Source organism: Carettochelys insculpta, chromosome 4 (genome assembly GCF_033958435.1).
Source record: "Carettochelys insculpta isolate YL-2023 chromosome 4, ASM3395843v1, whole genome shotgun sequence".
NCBI classification, from domain to species: Eukaryota; Metazoa; Chordata; order Testudines; family Carettochelyidae; genus Carettochelys; species Carettochelys insculpta.
The window spans coordinates 48,120,544-48,142,091 of NC_134140.1; the positions used below are offsets into that span (position 1 = coordinate 48,120,544).

Consider the following 21,548-nt stretch of genomic DNA (forward strand, 5'->3'; position numbering starts at 1 on the left):
CTCATTGCCAGGGCACATGGTAAAGGCCAAAGCTATACTGGCATTCAAAAAGAACAAGGTGAGTTCATAAAGATAGGTCCATCAATTTTGTCCCTAGCTTCTAACTACCAGAAGCTGGAAGTGGACAACGCAGGATGGATCACTCAGTGACTGCCAGTTCTCTTCAATCCCTCTGAAGCATCTGGCATTGGCCACTGGTGGAACACAGGGTAGTGGGCTAAACTGACCATTGGTCTGACCCAGTGCAGCCATTCTTGTTTCAAATTAGCCTAAACCCAGAAAGGCTGTTTGTGAATGGAGTTCATCAAGAATAGCTATTATGGAATAACTCCCTACAAAGTTAAGACCTTAGATTTCACTTTGCTTAGTCAATTAATACTTATGAATCACTGTGATTCTATAGCGACAGGCACCATAGAAAAGCCCAGGAGGAAATAGTTCTATTGTCCGAGACAGGTTTGAATAGTCACAGTAAATACAGCCTACATACAAAGAATAATGAGATTAAAACACAATACAGAATAACGACTGATTAAGTCAGTACTATTCAGCCTTTGTACTAAATGACACAAGGGTCCTGAAGAAAACAATAGCATGCAATCATATAATTAAAAACTGAGTTATAATGCACATAACCACAAAACACAAAGGGAATACAAATTATGGTTGCATAAGAGACTACAAATCCTAACTTTTAAGTCTTGACTTTTCACCCTCTCCAGATGTTTTTAGATCTCTTTTTTGTATATATAAAAACTAATGTAATAATTTCAACTTTTAAAACCTCTCGTCAGCTGTGTCTGATCCCTGAATCTCCAGTACTGCAGCAAAAGACTACCTCTTGTGCTATAAGACTAAATATATTGACTCCTGCCAATGTGTGTTAACCCAGAACAGGTAGTGGACAGCTGTAGCTACACAGCTGGGCAGCCCAGTTTAACACTGAAGAAGCTCTGGCCCTAAGTGGTCCCTCAACATTAGAAGTAGGAAGGAAGATCAGTTGCTGGATGGAGCTGCTAAGTGTAAGGGTGAACTGTGGTTAGGGCAGGGAACTTGGACAGTCTCTCTCCCTCACCCTCCACTGGGAAAGGCTTTGCCACTATGTGATGTCTTCAGAGAGGCCTGGACACTGAGACCATGTGCTGTACACAGACCAGCTTTCTTTCCCACCCTGTATCATTGCTGCTCTAATACAGTGTGCTGCTGCCACTATTCTGGCATCAGTCCAACCTTAGAATTGTATTGTTCAGTTATCCTGGAAGGCTATCAAAATTTTCCTGGGCCATGTGAACAGGAGAAGTGAACTTACAAGTTTAAACAATTTCTAGATCCAAAAGCATGAGCAAAGTTTCACAGAAGAAAGAAAAGGCACTTTTACAGCCTTAAGGGTTATGAGGCCTAGGGCACAATGCTATAAATGGAAGTGTGAGAGGTTCTTTAAGAACAGGTTTGAAGAATATCTAACAAAGGTAAAGTGTTAAGAGGGATTACTTCATCACTACAACTAATCAAGCATTGGCATTTATTTTAATAAAACACATACTTTTACCTTGTGAGAAGGAGAAAGTACAATAAAACATCTCCTCTTTGTGCTATCAGATCCTTAAGAAAATTGCAGCCTTTAAATGGTTAGAGTCTGTTTCTGCAACCAAAGACTATACTTTCCCAACATTATTTTTCATTTTCTTATAAATGCTTTGCGAAATGTAAAAGAACAATTACATGTGAAAATACTAATTTAATACAGTATTTATGAATTTATGAATCATAAATTAATCATTTAAACAAGATTTTGCGCACATTTCTAGATGGTCTCTCACACCAAATACTTTGGCTCTGAGCTGTTAGGAGTGATTCATAACAGAGGGCTGTGTTCTTTGGGACAGACTCCTTAGACAGTGTGAAGAGTCTTGGCGCTCAGTATTGGATGACAGAATGTACTGCAAACCTTTAGGTATTCATCAATTAACTAATTTACCAAGCAAAACTACGGTTATGGCTCTACTACAATTTACGTCCACATAACTTATATCACTCAGGGGTGTGAATAAATTACAGCACCTTGAGGGATGCAAGTTGCAATGACACAAGTGTTGGTGTGGACATCATTGTGTTGGTCATTTCTGCCAGCATATCTTCTGCTGCTCAGAGGCCGGCATAGTTAAGCCAACAGGAGAGTTTTCTCCCATTCCCTTAGACAGACTACATTAGATAGCTTAGAGTGACACAGCTGTGTTACTGTACACTGTCTAGTGTAGCCATGCTCTATGACATAGGGAGAGATACAGATGTTAAAGGAAAAAGGGTGGGTACCTGTTGCCTTCGCTTTTCTTCTTCAATAGCAGCTTTGGCTTCCGCCTCTTTAATCTGTTAAAACACGTACAATTATCAGTTACCCATTACTTTGTTAGTTACCATTCATAGTAAAAATTCTGTTTTCTTATTTCTCAGAGATTATTTTGGTTTTTCACAGACCAAAATTCCTTAGAAAAATACCCCAAAAAATGGAAGCTTCCTCCTAAGTGAGCTTCTAATCTACCACTTAACATTGTAAGCCGCTCAGGGCAGAAACTGCATGGTCATATTTCTTTGAGAAGCATCCAGCACATAGTGAGAGCCTTTGGATTACAAATAATAGTAGCATGCTGTGGCAATTTGGGACGCTGTACGATTTATTGTGTCTGATAATGAGGGCTTTGTACGCAATCTCCATTTTTCAATTAGCAGACTTTTGCCTTCTCAAATTTGTTTGCCTCTTTACCAGACTGAAAAGCCCAAAAACCGGTGGCAAAAGAACTAATAGAGTTGTTAAAATTTGGTGATCAGTTTTCCAAATGACTCAGATATCAGTTCTCGTATGTAGGAATTGTCTGTCGGGGAGAGACTGTCTTGACAACAAGTCGCTAGGCAAGGCTCTCTGGTGCCCAGGGGAACTGGCAAGACAGTCACCTCACATGGGGCTAAAAATTACAAAAATGTGTGGAACTGAGTTTTTTGGGACCCTTGAGCATTTATCTCCAGCTAAAAAGGAGTTAGAAGCCTCTCAGCATGTAGATAGCTGCAGGAGACAGGGAACCCAGCCTACTTTCCTGAGTCCAATTCACACCCCACAATGGAAAGGGTAAACTACTGAGGGGCACTGCGGTTAGGACATTAGTTGTCTTCTGGAAAAGTGTGGTAAATACCTCTTACAACTATCATGTTGCCCCCATCAGCCTGCCCCAAGAAAGTTCACTGATAAAGCAGAAGGCTCAAAACCCGAGGTAGGATTCTGCAAGAGGGTGTTTGAATAGTCAGCAATGAACCTAAAGAAGCTAGGCAGCTGAACATCAGGATTCAGTTCTCAGGATGGCATATAAGACAAACGATCAGCACCCTGGAGAGTGTGCCTAGGGCCCCAAGACTGGATTCTGTTCAGGCGTGGAAGTTTAAAAACCTGGGAAATCTAGCAACCCAGAGGCTTGGATTCCGGTCACATTAGTGGGTGGCCAGGAGGGGCACTCAATCAGATCTGACACATGCAACATCCAGCAGTTCTAAGTTCCTCAAAGAGGTACTGAGTTTCCTGTTACACAGATAGTTGTGGAACACCATTTATGAAATTACATTCACAGTCTGGTTAATCACCTGGAAGAGAGCACTGTCTAGATCACAACATTAAACTTGGATATTCCTATTTTTATTTACATGCATTCTGACAGTGATAATGTTATAAACATCATCCACATAGACAAATCCCTTCCCAAATAGTTCATAAACCAAGAAGAAAGACAAAGGGAAATTCAGAAATTCATGCCATATAGCACTTTTTCCTCACACAGTGTCGGTCACTGAGGGGAATTTCATAAGCAGCCTGATAACGTTTGTAGATTTTCAAGTCGCTTTTCAAGATGTTCAACCATGAAGTTGAAAAAGCCACAGAAAGGGCTTACAGAATTAAGAACTGTGCTAAACAAAATGCAAAGTGAATTTTTTAGAAGAGACTTCATTAGAAAAGATTTTCAGCCTCACATATTTGTACCCAAAAAGTACAGTGTGAAGAAGTGTACAAATACCAAGTATCTGATATTTTACTGCCATCTAATGGTAAAGGATCACCTCTGGAAGACGAGTTAGCATCCAGGACATAACACAGCCAACACTCTGAAAGACAGTGGCAGAAAAGCTATTTCACAACAGACTACTGTGGTTGAATTTGAAGCAGGGGAGAAGATTAACCAAAATGATCAGTGTATGTTCCACGAAGGAAAAGGAGGTAGAGTAGGTTTAAAAAAATTCTAAAAATAAGAATGTACATTAAAATTAATCTCAAACTACCCAGCAGTGCACTTTCATTCGGCACTATTATGCCACCTTGTACAATTAAAGCATGTCAGTGATTTCTGGAAACTGATGGTCACCTTGTAACTGCAAGATAATTTCTTTTGTAAATGTCTGCTGTCTCCATCAAAATGCTGCTCAGTCTTGATAGGCTGCTCTGAACTGTAATTATGTGGCGTGTACATGACAGGAGTTAATTCTAGTTTGTCTTTATCAAGCCTTCACACGTTCCACAATGTTGCCTAATAATAAGCACTTGTACAACACCTTAACTTCAAAGCAAAGAACACCACTCAGTTCTGAGGCAGGCACTCAGTTATCCCATGTACAACATTTCTGTGGCACCATTTGCAATGAAACCTAGGAGTGCTTAGCAACTAGACTTATGCACTGAGCGCTAGACAATTCTTCCTTGTGGGATTACAATAAAATTGCAAAAAACAGCAGAGGGCGAACAGCCAAATTATGTTGTCATTTGCTAGTGATTAGCTTTAACTGATAATTTCAGTACTTAAAACAAAAAAAAAAGTCTAGTCCAAGACATCTGAAATGACTCTTAATATAACAGAAGTATTTTTCAAATAACAAACATAAGTATTCAGATCAATTGTTGTCATCTGATAACTGTTCAGCTGTTAGTGAGTTAGTGGCTTCAGCCCAGACTTCGGTGAACATATGCCCACATCACTAAAATAACCACAAATTGTGGTCTCAGCAAAGGCACCAAGGACTAAAGAAACTTTCTCCTACTCCTTGTTACTAATTTTCTAGACCAAGGCTAGCGCATATTGATAGCATGAGAATGCTGGTATTACAATTACACATAAAAACAAAAAGTCAAGTCACCTTACGGAGACTGGAATCTACACTATAGTGATCTTTCAAAAGAAGTCCTTCCAGAAGCTCTCTTCTGAAAGAACATCTTTAGAAAGAGTGTGTCCACACACAAATAAAGCAGATCAAAAGAGTGATCTGCTCTTTTGAAAGAGAGCATCCACACAGCCTCCACTCTTTCAAAACAACAAGCCGGGGATCAAAAAAATCAGGTGCTATGAGGACTGCTCTTTTGAAAAGTGGGCTCGCAGAGCATATATTCTTTTTCTTTTGAAAGAACCTTTTCCTGGAACAGGAGTGGAAGAGTGCTTTCAAAAGGAGTGCCACAGTCTTTCAATTTAATTTAAAAGAACGCTTGTTGTGTGCAGACACTCCGCTGGATATTTCAAAAGAGACCCTTCTTTTGGAAAATATTTCAAAAGAACTTGCTAGTGTATATGCAGCCTAAAAGTTTCAGTCACATTGGCAATGTATATAAAGGCATTTTAATGGAAAAGCATCTATAGTTAACCAGACTTCTTCAATGTCCTTCAATACACAGAGAATGAGCCATATTCATCTATCAATTTTTCTTCTATAAATCCAGAACAATTCCACTGACTTCAGAGTTATTCCAGATTAAGGGTGATATAAATGAGATCCCAGTTTAGCCCAATGTGTTTTCCACCTGCTATTGAGAAAGAATAACTCTATTTGGAAAACTGTAGCGCTAACTTAATGCATCATGATACGCAGAAACGCACCATATGGCTCCATTACATTGCTTTTAGCAAAGAGTAACAATTTTAGCCATTCGTAGTTTCTGCATTAAATTCACTCTCTGATATGACTGGAAATCAGTGGTAACATGTCTTGAGCACGCAATGTTCTTGGGGGACAGTCATGAGGTGCCCCAGAGGATTTTCAAAGGAATGTCCTTTTCCCCATTTCACAAAAATAGAAAACATTTTCCTAACAATAGTATAAAAGTGGATTCTCCACAAGTTCAGATATGTACAGACTGAAGCACTTTTCACTCCCCTCAAAGGCTTCACCATAGGAGGGCAGACCATTTGGCCCATAAGACAGGCTGCTACAGGAGAAAAAATTACCTGATAATTATTCTAGCATAACCTAAAGAACTATTTTTCCACATTTAACCAAAACTAACAGTCTAAAGCAGCAGCTGTTAAACATGCACATTTGATTACATGATATTTCTTGCTAGTATTGTCTGGGAAAATGAATCTTGCTCATTTCTCTTTTGTCTGAAGCAGAGAGACTATACTATAACCACAGAAGAGACATTACCTCAGATGCTTTCCGTTTCATTTCCTTACACAATGTGTCACATTCTAGTGAAACCTGGCTTTCTCGTACCTTGTTGCATTGTAATTCCTGTAGGTATGAAAAAAATTCAGATTTAAAAATCACTTCTCTACAAAATGTATAAAGATTATTAATTTTCAACATGAAAGATGAGATTTTTATTTGATAAAATATGCCTTAAATAATGTTTTATAAAATGGAAAATAAGTGAATTACAGAACATTTTCAAATCTATAATTTTATTTTTGTAATCCAGACATTTCCATCTTTCTGGTAATAGTGCAGATCAAAGTATTAATACAAAGCAATTTATTTATTTGTTTTTAATTAGCTGTGTTTACGTGTCACCATTTTCACTGTCCCCTCTACCTCTCACAGCTGCAACGGTAGGCCAGGGCTTGGTTTAGGCCAGCTAGGAAAAGAAAATCTTTGGCCCCTAAATGTAATATAACACACCAAGCAATCATGTTCATTTCTTTTCATACTGCAGCATAAAAAATTACTCCACTATATTTGAGAACAGGAGAGAGTCCTCTGAGAATCTGACAATAATCTGGGGAGATATGCCCTTGGCTGGCATTATTAGGTTGCTTATGGAGTAGCACACTTTGAAACAGGGTATCAGACTACAGAAATCTGGTAATCGGTTCTAGATAAACTATTGCAGTGTGTGTCTGCATCTCTAAAAACTACCAGGGCCAATAAAGAGACAGACGGGCAAATTTAGATGAGGGCTTTTAGTGTTTAGGGATCTCCACTGGGTTAGGAAAAAATATCTGACAACCTGAGTCTCAGAATATCAAAGAAACAAATTCAGGGCTGACAAGATTATATGGGAGTGTAGGGTTGGATTTGGCCAAAGCAGTATAAACTTGCTGTACACATGGATACCACTGGTACCAGAACGCACTTCCCTCTTTGTGAAAAAAATTGAGTTCATGGCAATGTCAAAGAAGCTGTATTTCTGAAGCTGTACTGAACTGGGAACCCATTTGTTCAGGACTGGAGTGGTTACAATAGGAGCTAAACAGAGTGTTTATCAATGCATCCAAATGCAGACAGGGATATGGAGACCCAGCAGGGAGGATAATTCAGTATGTGGTGTGTACTAAGTACTTCCTGTTTAATCTTTCCCTCGCTGTGAGCTGGTGACCGGATTTTTGGATTCAACATTGTGCATGTGACCCAAAGGCTGGTGACCAGTTCCTGCTGCAAGTTTACTGCTGAGCCTTAGTGGTGAGGGAGAGCTCTGGTTTGGCTTAGATGGACAGGTATGATCTGGAGCCAAAAGATCCCCTCTTGTGCCTAATGGCTATGACCGGGCCCATGAATGGACCTGCCTATTACAATCTAATGATGATGCCACCATATTTACACTCAGATTTATACAGAATCTGTCTCAGTGGATTTTTTTTCTTTTATGTACTTATATGTACTTTTCCATGATCTCTGGTCAGAAAAATGTACTTTTTAACATCTGAAATAGATTTGTATAACTCTGCTGGGAGACTAGCACGTCTCACTCAAAATCTAAGTATATTTACAAATTACAGAACTAAATTTTATATCTTTAAACAATCCACTGATACTAGTGGCAAGACTCTCAGCTGAGGTGTTTTAGCCCCATTAAAGTAACTGCAGAATGTTAACAAAATTTATTTCACCTACAGACTGAAAAATTAGAGGTATGTGCACCAAGGCATGTGTGGATGTGCACCACAAATATAAACACATGCTGCGCACTGTGGGGGCTTTGCTAATCAGCTGGGCAGCACGTGAATCTCTCCTGGGTTGCCGCCCAAGCACTCAGCTTACAGGGAACACTGCCTCTACATAGCAAAATTCACTTCAGTGATGATCCTCCCTTAAGGATGCAGAGGTAAAGCAAAAAAGGAAGTTCACAGATACAACATGCTCAAAACTACAGCATGGAATTTACCTTTTTCATTCTCTTGCATGGACATCTAAGTTTAACCTTCTGGTTGCAATTTTGAGGACAATCACCTGAATGACAAATCTCTTTACATCGATGGCCACAGGACAACTGAGGAAAAAAAAAAAGAGACTGGTTCTAAAATGTTTCTATTTAAAAACTGCACTTAAAACAGAAGTAGAGCCAGGAAAACCCAATAATTTATCAATGTCCCCACTCAGGTAGTAACTATATGAAACTGGGAATGGCTGAGGGGGGTCAGATAACTTGATGATTACTTCCTCTGTTCATTCTCTCTGGGGCACCTGGCATTGGCCAATGTCAGAAGACAGAAGACTGAGCTAGATGGACCTTTCGTCTGACCCAGGGTGATCACTTTTATGTTCATAGCTTGTTCATTAATATCTACTTCTTATTTTGTTCACAGCATTTTCAATTCCTAGTACTAGAAACTATGCATCATGCAAAGTATACTTTTCCTTACAGACCTCCTTTTTACATATTGATTGAAAACAAGATCCAGTTCTTTTTTTTAAAACATTCCAGTAATTACAGTATCCCCTCTAAAATGATACAAGACCACCACTACCATAACTCCAGCTATGCATATTTTCAGGAGGAAATAAGGGTTGGAAGCAGGGGAAGAAGAAAAAAAATACATAGAAATTGCTGCTCTGTGTTTGTTACCTTCAAGTTATATTTCAAATGGGAGACAACAAAAACAGAAGGAAATGGAAGCTTCCAGTATGACATATTTTGAGCATGTTTTGAACCATAAAGAAGCCAGGAGTTGGTTGGTTGGTTTTTTAGTTTTTTAAAGCCTCATTTCAAATTCAGAAAATTTTAAAGTAGATGACTTTGAGGAACTATCCCATTTTTTGTGTTTGGGATATGGGGGACTACAATCCTTTTTCCTGTTGTAATTAGAAATCCTTTAAATAAGGCTACAAAACCCACCAAAATGAAACAGCTTTTTTTAAATTTTTGATCCTACATGACAGACTTATTTTTAATGTAAGCTATGGTTGTTCTTTTAGGTTCTCAAAGATTTCGCTAATTTCTTACAGTAGTGTGTTGACTAATGAATTTAGGGTTGCACCAAATGCTGTTAGATGTAACATGGTAACATGCAGACATTTTTCACTTGAGGTAAAGAATTTAGCTTCACATATCCCATGTGTGTATGTATGTGCATGCACATGTGTATTATATTTACAGACACACACACACACACTTTCCCCTACTCTCAACTGCTAAACATGTTTTCAACAACCTAAGCCACTACCTAAAAATAACACATTTTATTAAGTGATTTAAAATGGTACTTTAGTTCCCATGACTGTTAAATTGTGTCTGGAGATGCTCATAGTTTAAATTAAACTTTCAGCTGTAGTCAAGTGATCAAACACACTCTGGAAAATGTCATAAGAGTCACAATTTCAATATGAAGGATGTATGTTTTTCACATTTATTTGTAACTGGGAGATTTTCAAATACTACATGAATAAATCCACAATAATATAACACTGCATACTAATGAAAAATAACTCAATGAAGTACATATATGTAAGTTAGTAAATTCAGATTAAAGGGTTTAAAGGTAGTATTACCTGATTTAGCCAAGAGCCCACAGATACAGAACATGCTTCAAGCATAGAACTTGCCCGATCTTTACATAGAAAGCCTGTTCCTATTAAGACTCAGACAAAATTCCTTTGTATAAGTATATAACCCTAACAATGTTGGTCAATGTACTGTTAACGAACTTATCTTTTTGACTGCAGTATAGCTGACATTATGCAACAGTATTTCATAGTGTTTACCTGCCGGTGACCATAAGATTTGTCTTTTTACAGGTTCCAACAAAGTTTCCTTGAACTACTCACGGCAAAAGTCTCAAGGAAGAGCAGGAGGAGACAAAATTCAAAACCTATCCAACAGTGAACCCTGCATAGCAAAGCAATATTTGTAGACAAATACCGTAGCTCTTACTTACATGAATAGTTTTGAAGTGAGTGAAATTACACAAAGAAGTGCCGCAGGACGAAGTTCAAACACCTAAAGTTTTCTCTTAAAGTCTCCCACTGTTGCACTGTCACCAGTGTGTAACTGGTGTGTGACTACTAGCATAAACCAGCTACTACCATTATAATCAACATGAGCAGGGTTAGATAACAGTGGTAAAAGACAATGTGTGTTTATTTAGAGGCCACTACCGCTGCCACTAGAGGAGCTGTGCAACTGTGGGAGAAACATTTTAAAAAAATAGTAAATACACTCAGATCAAACTAGAATGCAATGTCTGCATTAGCTCTGTTTTACACTAAGCAAATCCACTCACAGCCATCCATAGCAACTAGAACAAATGCTGCACCTCTGAGACAAGATAGCTGACAAATGCCAAACATTTTAAAGAAAAAGTTTAAAGAAAGAAAGGAAGGAAGAAACAAACGAAGAAAGAAAGAAAGACCAAAATCTGCAAGCAAGTAAACAATTTTTTCGAAACTTCCTAGGATTCTATGATTCTCTCGTCTGGTCACCAGGTCAAATCCTGTCCTCTACTTCCTAAGGACTGAAAGAAGGGTTACTGCAGGTTGCTGTCTTGGCAGAGAATGAGGGCACACTACCAGGGCACACAGCCATAGACTAACCAGCACATCCAGGTAACATGCTATTGAGGTTTTGATGATCATTTTGGTTGGCTGATTAAGATTTTTTTCTCAAATTTATGATCTCACTATGCTATGCATAGCTAAGGTGGAGAGTGGGAGGAGGCAGTTGGCATTTTCCAGTGTCAGAGCACCCTGATGGTCACAGCTGGATGGAGGGATTTAAAACAGAAAACACGCACGCACGCACAAAATGTATTTAGTTTATATTACATTGAAAATAAGCTAAAGAACCTAGAGACAGAAAAGAACTAGTTCATCATGTGCTTCTCTCCTGCATACCCCCAGGGACCCTGACAATCAATGGTAATTGACTGAAACACATGGGGTTCCACAGTCCTAGAGAACAGTTGTCTGTCTCTTAAAAAGCAAAACAACTCCTAAATGGCCCTTTTCTTGGCAGTCTCAGAAGCAAAGTACAAATGGAAACAAAGATATTCTTCCTTTCAAACCTAGCAGTGGGCCTTCAAGTTTAAGGTTTAGGCCCACAAGTAGGACTACGTGGGAAAGCTTACATTGCTCCTGCTAAGAGCCCTCACTGAGTGGTTTTTATCCCTAGAACATTCTTTCAAAACTATTGCATTCACTTTTTTAAAAAGTCAAGTCATCTAAACAGCCAATATTTTACAGTAAGAGTCCAGCAATTAAACTACAGAATGAGAAATTTTACAGCTGCACATCAGCAGGTAAAAGTTAGTGTTACTAATGTTTTTTTAAGTATAACCTCTACTTCCAAGTATGACTTATCTTTACAAAGCTGACACATTAAAATAAACTATACCAAATCACAGGTCATATATTAATGTTAAGCTGAAAACCAATCTCCTTTGTAATAGTGATATGTTTCAAGAAAGACAAATATGAACATGTAAACTTGGAAAAGCTTCTGTATTGTGAACACCTCCATTTTAGAATTGTCCGAAACATTTGCAAATGTGTTCAGCATAATATTCTGAATAGTCACTATTAACTGTAAAATTGTAAGTTTCCTTCTTCATGATATCTGGTTCTTAACTGCCATTTTTAAAAAAACATTTTAAAATGTTTTAACTTTACTAGCATCTGTGCCAATTCAAACTCTATGCTGTTCCCTAAAGCAGAAAGGATATCTGGAAAAAAAAAAAAGTACCTTAAGCTCTTTCATATCCGACATTCTATTATGCAGAACCCTCAAATAACTGGCATTTTACCCATATGTAAATTTTAGTTACATTTTCCATAAGAACCATATAATGAAAGTAAATACAAATAAATACAGCAAATACAGTGTAAGTTTAAAGTGTACAATACTACGGTTGTTGGCAAATAAAGTACTCTGCATACATTTCTGTTTAATATCTATTCTCCTTTTTCTCTAGTATTATGCATTGCTAGGTATATCTCCCTATTATCCAGAATATTTGACTATACAGCAACCTCCCAGTCCCAGGGCTGCTGGCTATGAAAGAGTTTACTGTACACTACTTGTATCAGACCATAGAATTCCTCTGAACAGTTTGTACAACCATAGCCAAAACAAAATTATGAACCTTGGCAGAATTTTACAATTACTGCTATATCTTTTGAGTCACTAGTCCATATAATTAAGGCTCTTTTACAATTCCCAACAGTAATATTAGACATACAGTCTTCAGTTGCCACAAAACAAGCCACATAGACAAGGGTCCGTTCACCAAAACCCCACTTGTCGATACCCCTTTAGCCCTAATATTTTTTTTTCTGGGGAAAAGGGCCTGTTGACAAAGGAGGTTTTCACCAACAGAACCCCGTCTACGTGGCTTGTTTTGTGGTGGTGGCTGTGCCAGGAGGTGTGCAATCTGTAAATGAGCACTTCATTTGCATTGTTGAGCGCCCTTACTTGCATGACCATGGCAGGAGCAGCATGCCATGTAGACTGGATTTTATAAGCAGCAAATGAAAGGAAATGAAAGGATTGAGTTAAGGAAGTAGATTGGGGAGGATAATACTGTTTGAGAATGCTCCTCTTGCCTCCCAAAAAGCACTTCCATCAGATGATCTATCTGAAGGAAAGTGTGATAAAGCTGTTTATTAACTTGTGCAATATAAACAGGGAGGCTGAACAATGAAGAGCCAGTAAAAAGCACAAACAAGCAGTGGAGAGAAGGAAAGAGGAAGAAAAAGAATTCTGAGTCTGTAAGGCTGTGTGTGTGTTTCTTGTGAGCCTATAATGTTGGATGGAAGGATTCAGAGATGTGGAAAGGTTAAGCAGGAAAAGGGGGATTCTGAGTCTGATGTTACATATAGGTGTATTGGCTGGCATTACAGGAGCTGAGGACACTTGGAGTTTGAGCTGAAAGAGTTATGTGAAAGGAAATGGCATTAACCAGTGAATGAAGATTTGAGCAAACTGGAAGAGTGCATGTAGGAGACATGGGGAATTTGTGGGCACAGGTAGATTGGAGAGCGACAGCCTGAGGTTAGGAAAGAACAGTGAAGAGATGGCAGGGGGATAACATTGGTTTCCTCTGCTCCTCCCACCATGCTGACCTTTAATTTAAAAAAGCATCCCAGTTTTTCACTTGCCAGTGGGGAAAAGATTGTCCCTCCTTCTTATCCAACCTCCTTCTATGTTCTAAGCCAATAGCTTCTCTGTTCCCCCTGACTGCAGCATCCCTATTTCTCAACTTGAAAATTCCATATGCAGTTGGGAAGGGAAGGAAAAACTTGCTACTTGTAGCCCCTCCAGTTAAACTTGGTACTAGCTGCAGTTGGCAGTGTCTAATCTTTAGAGTACGGATCTGATGACTTGGAGAAAGAATAAATTGTTTCCTGGAAATGTCAAACCAGAATCTAAGGAAGCATTAATTCACCAATACAGCATACCTCTTTGGGACACTGATTTTTGCAGGAACCGAGAAGATCCTTTTCTTTTAAGTCAGCACCAGTTATTTTTCTATTTTAAAAGAAAAAAAATCTTTTAACAAAACGTCAAATTAAAACTAATTCAATCAAGTACAGTTATGAACACATTTACACATTTTTGCACAGTAGAGAGAGAGAGTTTTAACTGGCTGCATATTGTACACAAGAGTAGCTGTCCTAACTAGAAATTCTATACGATAAATTGACTTTTCAGGCAAGTCAGATCACCATTCCCTTTAGGCTGGCAATTTAATAATGCAATCAGCTTCTTCACTGTCAAAGATTAAAACAACTGTTAATGTAGCTGATTGTAAGCATTGTAAATGTAAAGTGGGAAGTGTTCATGAAAAACAGGGAATTCCTCAAAGATATCCTATTGGATACCCAAAACACGCAAGTCTAGAGAGATGAAAAAACACCATCTGAGTTACAAGGGTATGTGGAAACAACGACACACACACACACATATATAAGGTTAAAGGGATTAATGAAAAGTCAACAACCAAAAACGCTAAAGATATCCTCAAGTATATTAAGAGCCCAAAAAGACCCTAGCGAGGTCTAGGTCTATCACTAGAAACAGATGGTAGAACAATAAATGATGACACAGAAAAGGCAGAAATGTTTAATAGAGGTTTTGTTCTATATTTGGAATGAATCATGAGAATATATCCATCAAATAGGCTGCTGTAGAAAGAGTAGAAAGTGTACCTTCTGTAAAAAAGGACAATGTGAGGTAGCATTTGTTAAAATTAAACATTTCAAATCAACAGGCCCAGATAATTTACATTCAAAGAGTTTTAGAGGGACTAAGGGAGAAGCTCTCTGAAAAGCTAGTTAATTTTTTAAGAAATCTTAGCACACTGGGGTAATTACAAAGAAATAAAGGATTTCCAACGTAATTCTAATATTTTAAAAGGACAAAGAAGGATAAAGAACTACTGATGGCTAGCCTGACCACTGATACCATACTGATATAATGCTTTATTAGAGATTTTTACTAAATAATTAGAGGCTAAAAATATAACTAATGCCAGTTAGCATAGTTTTATATATTTTTTCAGACAATTTTTTTCTTGCAAACCTCCCTAGGACATAGGCTTAGTTGATACAGACAACTGTGTTGATATAGTGATCTGGATTTCTCCAAGGCATTTGTCATGACATTTTGATAAAATAATTTCACTAGGGAATTAACAAGATGTACACTAGATGGATTAAAAACTTGCTCAGGGAGGTCCACCAGGGATTGATTTTTAGTACAAAACTGATATTTTATCAACAATCTAGGTGACAAAAATCTGTGTGTCACCTTTAAATTTTAGCAAAGATTGGTGGAGTCATATACAACAGGTGACAGAGGGATCTGAGTGACTTGATCAAATGATCACAATCCAACAAAATGTGTTTTAATACTGTCAAATGCAAGTCAGTATATCTTGGGAACCAAGAATGCAGGTTATCTCAGGATGGAATACTGAAGGACCTGCGGGGGTCATCATAAGGATATTTCAACATAAGGCTGTAACAAAAATCCAGTGGCTGGAAGATGAAGCTAGACAAATTCAGATTAGGAATAAGGCACACATTTTTAACAATGAGCATAATCAATGATTGGAGCAATCTACCCAGGATATGATGAATTCTCCGGAACTGATACATTTAAAATCAGTAGTGAATGTTTTTCTAAAATACAAGCTCTATTTTAAACAGTAATTTTAGGAAGTTCTACAACGTATTATACAGGAGGTCTGGTGAGATCACCACAGTGATCTCTTTTGACTGTAATGAACAAACAGATGGAGATTTTTAGTGTTTTTTTTTTAACCATCATCAGTGTAATCTGCATATGAAAAGTTAAAAGACCTGACCAAGGGATACTTTTTACATGCTTCCTCCAAGTGAGAGTATTTCTTTAAGATCACAATTCCTTTATCAACTTTATCCTTCCTTTATCTACTTACCTGCATTCAATATACAGATTTGTGAGTTTGCAGTGACACTTCATTTTAAGCATTTGCACACATGGCAGACATTGGTCAGGATGACATGGCAAAATGCATGAATGAGGGCAGCCTGGTGGGCGCGGCTTGGTACACACCTCCTCACATTGAGAACATTCTGGACTAGCCTAAAACAAAAGAAGAAAAATTACTGAGCCAAAACAGTAGATGTTTTGCTAACTGAACATAATTTTAAAAGAACTTTTTCATTTAGGGAAAAATCTATGTAAAATGGAGCTTTATTCTTCAATGAGAGGTCCAAACAAAATAGTAAAATATGCTTTTAATAGAAAGCAAGGAATGCCTGCAGCCAATGGTCAAAGAGAGAGGGTCCTATTTTTCCTCCCAGGCATGAAGAGAGCCACTTATTATTTTGAAAAACTGCCACTCAGCACTACTATATTAAGTTTGCATGGTTAAAAATAGCCAGTCAGGAAGTGCCAAAGACAAGACAGAATACACACAAACTTTAACTCTGCACACCCAGTGCATATTCATCATATGCTATAATCACAAAATAATACTGCTGAAATATTTTTTCAACAACAGCTTTAAACTACATAATATTTTGGACCACTGTGAAATTTTAGTGTATCACATTTTCAGGGTTGCTGGATACTGCCTCAGCGATGTATAACTTACAAAGCACACATGAGCCCTGGTCTTACTCACTGCTCTAGTCAACAAGACAGACCATATACAGTGTTTGCTGTTCCTTAGATGCTCATCTAGGTGCTTGCTTCTGCAAATCAGAACCAGACATATTAGCAGATCTCACTGCATAGTTGGAGCCTTACGAGCACAGCAAAATATTTCTACGCATTATCACATCCAAGGTCTCAAAAAGTCAAGTCAGACAAATTAAAGAATCCCAAAGTAATGAGTTAAGGCAGGTTGCTAGGTAATGATAAACATGCTCCTGTCATGTAAGAAGGAAGAGATGCTCATCTTTCTTCCACCTGGTCAAACATGCATTGTCTGCTTCACAACAAAAGGCCCATCACCAGCCTAAGGCAAATGCCAATCAAGAGATTGTGAAATCAACAAAAAAAGAGGTATGCAGGAAAATGCAATTAGCAGAGGTGCTTCCTGTTTAAAAATAACAGCAATGTTTTTTGGAATGTTGCCGGGGGATATAGGAAGTCACTCAAAAGCTTTTCCACTGAAGAGGGAAGTAACCAGTATGACTTACCTCTTGAATGGAAAATTACAACCAAGACTGTAAAATACAGGAGGAACTTTGGGGTAAGCATTAGATACATAAGTCTAGGTTTTAGAATGCATGTTAGAGTTTTATTTTATATGTAACCATATATTTCCAGTGTTTTTACCGGCTGGCTAAGTCTACACTGGCCCCTCCCTTTCGAAAGGGGCATGTATATGTGGTGGATTGAAAATGATGTGCTAGTTTGCAAACTCAGTGCCTCATTTTGGTGATGATGGCCACTCACTGTTCTGGAAGAGCTGCTTTCAGAATGCAAAACAGCTGTGAAGATGGGGCTCCTTTGAAAGGAAGCCCCGCTTTCAAAAGCACCCTTCTTCCTAAAAAATATTAGTGACACATCTGCATTTTTGATCCGCCGTGTTCGCATGCCCCTTTCAAAAGGGAGGAGCCAGCATAGACATAGCCACCGTCATTTGGATCTCTTCCCTTCATTAAACAAACTTGTACTTGTTTTCATAATTACCTAATTGAGTTCTGCAATTTAAACAGAGTGGTAACTAGTACAGAGGGGCAGTACTGCTCCTTTGGGAGCAGCACATCTGTGAATAGTGCAAGTTGCCAATGGAACAGGGACTGAACACACTAGTCAGACACTTGGAGGGTGGATGGTTTGAAGCATGCCCAACGCTAACCTGCAGAGAGACAGAGTCTGCACAGGCTGAGAGGAAGTGTTTGTGTTGACTTTGGCCAGTGGAGTTTAGGTGCTGATCCACAACACACACAAACAAGGCTTCCTCAAGCTACAAGTAGGTGACAGCAGTGTGCCTCACAAACCTGGGTATCGACCCTGAGTGACATTAGGACAGATACAGTGGTCATATTTGCCTTTACTGGTTTCAGTACGTTTAGATCCAGCAGCCCTGGAAACAAATCAGGCTTTGAGTGTGCCAGTTCTGCAGACTAGTCCCCATTCTTGTCCTACAAAGACAGGCATATTCATGGACCGTGTTCACATTGAAAAGGACCTACTGAAGTGTTACCTATTTATGTTTTGCAATATGTTACACCTTGTATTTAGCTGTGACAATGAGTACTTTTCCCAGACCTGAAGAAGAGTTCTGTGTAAGCTTGTCTCTCTTACCAACAGATAAGGGTGACCATCCATCTCTTATTGAGTGGGATGGTCCTGTATTTGGGAAGCCAAAAAGGCACCCCATCTCTTTTTTCAAAGGGACTCATTGTTCTGTATTTGCCTTACCCCAGCCGTGGGGAAGCAGGGGGAGCCTGGGCAGCTGCCGCTTCCCTCGGGCTCCCAGGGGGGCTGACAAATGTGGCCTCCCTGGGACTCCTGGGGATCACCAGCAGCTGCTGCCTCCTTCCCAGCTACCCAATGCTTGTAGGGGCTTCCCCTCCCTTCCATACCCCCCGTCCCATTACAAAAGATTTTGGTTCAATCTATTACCATACCCAACTTGTCAAACCAAAACTAGAGCAGTTCTAAATTAAATTCTAGTAACTGCTATTTTCTGAATCCATGATTTCCATGTTCTCAAACAATATAGAAATTGTTAACCGTCATGATGAAATCTCGTCTTTGTAGTTCTGTGGACATACTCCCAGTGATGAGGCAGAACTGCTGACTGTTAGAGTCCACTGACCTCATGCATTGCAAGTTTGATTGTTTAGCAGATTCTCCCCAACAAACTGTACCATATTTGTGACTCTCTCTCAAACCACTTCTCCAAGAAAATCTTGGACTCCTCCCTACAATACATCAATAGACCACATAATCCCAGAGTGGTCATATTTTGACTTTGAAGGAAGTTTATAAAAATACAAAAGGGATGGTGGAATGAAAAACACAACACCACTATTAGCTTTAAATCATCTAGAACAGGAAGGGACATTGAGAGGTAGAGTCCAGTTCACTGCTCTTACATATCTCCAATGACAGAGATTTTCCTAATATATTCGTGTTTAACCACCTGGCTATGTCTACACTAGCATTCCTCTTTCAAAATAGGCACGCAAGTGAAGTAAATCAAAAACACAAATGAGGCACAGATTTACATATCTGGCACCTCATTTTGCATATTCTTCTTTCCAAAGAAGAAAAGCAGTATAGATGCAGCAGCTCTTTCAAAAGTAATCCCCATCCTCAAAAGAACCCTTCTTTCTTTAAAAAAAAAGGAAGAAGGGTTCTTTCAAAAATGGGGATTACTTTCGAAAGAGCTGCATCTACACTGTTTCTCTTCTTTCAAAAGAATATGCAAAATGAGGTGCCAGGTACGTAAATCTGTGCCTCATTTGCATTTTTGATTTACTTTATTTGCATGCCTCTTTCGAAAGAGTGGTGTAGGATAGACATAGCCACTGACAGACACAAAGTTTTTTCTAATGTCCAACCTAAACTTCCAGTGCTGCGATTGCAGCCCATTGTTTCTTGCCCAACCCTCAGAAGTTAAGGAGAATAATTTTTCTCCCTCTGCTTTGTACAACATAAGAACATAAGAACATAAGAATGGCCATACTGGGTCAGACCAAAGGTCCATCCAGCCCAGCATCCCATCTGCCGACGGTGGCCAATGCCAGGTGCCCCAGAGAAGGAGAACAGAAGACAATGATCAAGTGATTTATCTCCTGCCATCCATCTCCTGCCCTTGTTCTGAAGGCTAGGGCACCATACTTTATCCCTGGCTAATAGCCATTTATGGACCTAACCTGCAAAAATTTTTCAAGCTCTTTTTTAAACCCTAATAGAGTCCTGGCCTTCACAGCCTCCTCGGGCAAGGAGTTCCACAGGTTGACTGTGCGCTGTGTGAAGAAAAATTTCATTTTATTAGTTTTGAACCTACTACCCATCAATTTCATTTGGTGTCCCCTAGTTCTTGTATTATGGGAAAAGGTAAATAATTTTTCTATATTCACTTTCTCCACACCATTCATGATTTTATATACCTCTATCATATCGCCCCTCAATCGCCTTTTTTCCAAACTGAAAAGTCCCAGTCTCTCTAGCCTCTCCCCATATGGGACCCTTTCCAAGCCCCTAATCATCTTAGTCGCCCTTTGTAACAAACTTTTATGTATTTAAAAAGTTATGTCCTCTCTCAGCCTTCTCTTTTTCCAAATTTAACAAACCTAATTCTTCACTTTATATGTGTGAAACTGATTGTTTGTTCTTAAGTGGAGTACTTTGCATTGGTCCTTATTGAACTTCATCCTGTTTAGCTCGTAACATTTCTCCAGATCATTTTGTATTATAACCCTATCTTCCAAAGCACTTACAACCACTCCCAGCTTGGTATCATCAGAAAACTTTATAAGAATACTCCATATGTCACTATCCACTTTATAAGAATACTCTATATGTCACTATCCAAACCTTTTATGAACATATTGAACAGAACAAGTCCCAAAATTGATCCCAGTGGAACCCCAACTGTTACGCCCTTCCAGCATGACTCTGAACCATTGATGATAACTCTCAGAGAACTGTTATTCAACCAGTTATGTACCCACTATATAGGAGTACCATATATATTGAATTTTCCTAGTTTATTGATAAGGATATGTGAGACTGTTACAATGGGATACCACTGTCTCACATTTAAAAACAGCTAATTAACATTACCCAAATTTTAAAGATGAAAAAATGGAAACAGAAAAATTGGGTGACCTTCAGAAAGTCACTAAATAAGCCACTGATAGACTGGAAACAGAACTTGTGTTTTCTGACTGCAAATCTGTAACACTTACCTTTTGCCTGTCAGCATTACCATTTACTTTGGTAAATTTATGGCATTCCTTCATGCAGGTATGATTCTGACAATGAAGCAGTCGTCCACAAAGTCTTTTACATGAGTAGGGGCCTGCAGAGTGACATGGTAATGGGCTCACCTAAAAGGTTTAAAAAAAAAAAAGCATCATTTTAGAGAACTTTTGATTTCTCTATACATCTTTGAGAAAATTAATTGACCTTTTTATTGTATGTACTTGATTTTCTATTATACACAAATTAATAAAAAATCCAAACTTACACTCTTAAAATATAGTCACTCAATAGTTAGAAAACAGGCAATCAACTGCAGACTGAAGGCTTTCAGTATGTTTTATTAATGCTTTACACTTTTATTTCTTTTCACTGGAAATTCTCAAAGTGCTTTGCACTGTTTAATTCTTTAACTCACAATAATTCTGTAGAGATACAATATATATTGACCTCACTCAAAAACTCCATCCCAGTTCTAAAATTAAGCTGCAGAATCTCCCTACATAGAGGATGTATCACAGGAGCAAGTAATCTTTAAAATCAGAACTTAAAGTCTTCATCTTAACTCCAAGGAGACACTGAGCACAGGAAGTTGTCCAACATCGAACTGTATCAGTGGCACTATAGCAGAATTAGAATTTGAACTTATTCACTCCCAGTT

The 21,548-nt window shown here is 38.5% G+C and overlaps 1 protein-coding gene across 3 annotated transcripts in view; it reads right to left on the reverse strand.

The window, feature by feature from the left end:
* The window catches only part of NFXL1 (nuclear transcription factor, X-box binding like 1), a 79,986-nt gene that overhangs the window by 9,878 nt on the left and 48,560 nt on the right, over positions 1-21,548 (reverse strand). For all 3 annotated transcript variants that reach the window (XM_074992728.1, XM_074992727.1, XM_074992729.1), the window contains 6 exons: positions 20,875-21,015; positions 15,912-16,078; positions 13,909-13,978; positions 8,402-8,506; positions 6,445-6,531; positions 2,314-2,367 (listed from right to left, as the gene is read on the reverse strand). In XM_074992728.1, coding sequence (XP_074848829.1) covers positions 2,314-2,367; positions 6,445-6,531; positions 8,402-8,506; positions 13,909-13,978; positions 15,912-16,078; positions 20,875-21,015 — 624 coding nt within the window. The remainder of the gene's footprint in view (positions 1-2,313; positions 2,368-6,444; positions 6,532-8,401; positions 8,507-13,908; positions 13,979-15,911; positions 16,079-20,874; positions 21,016-21,548) is intronic.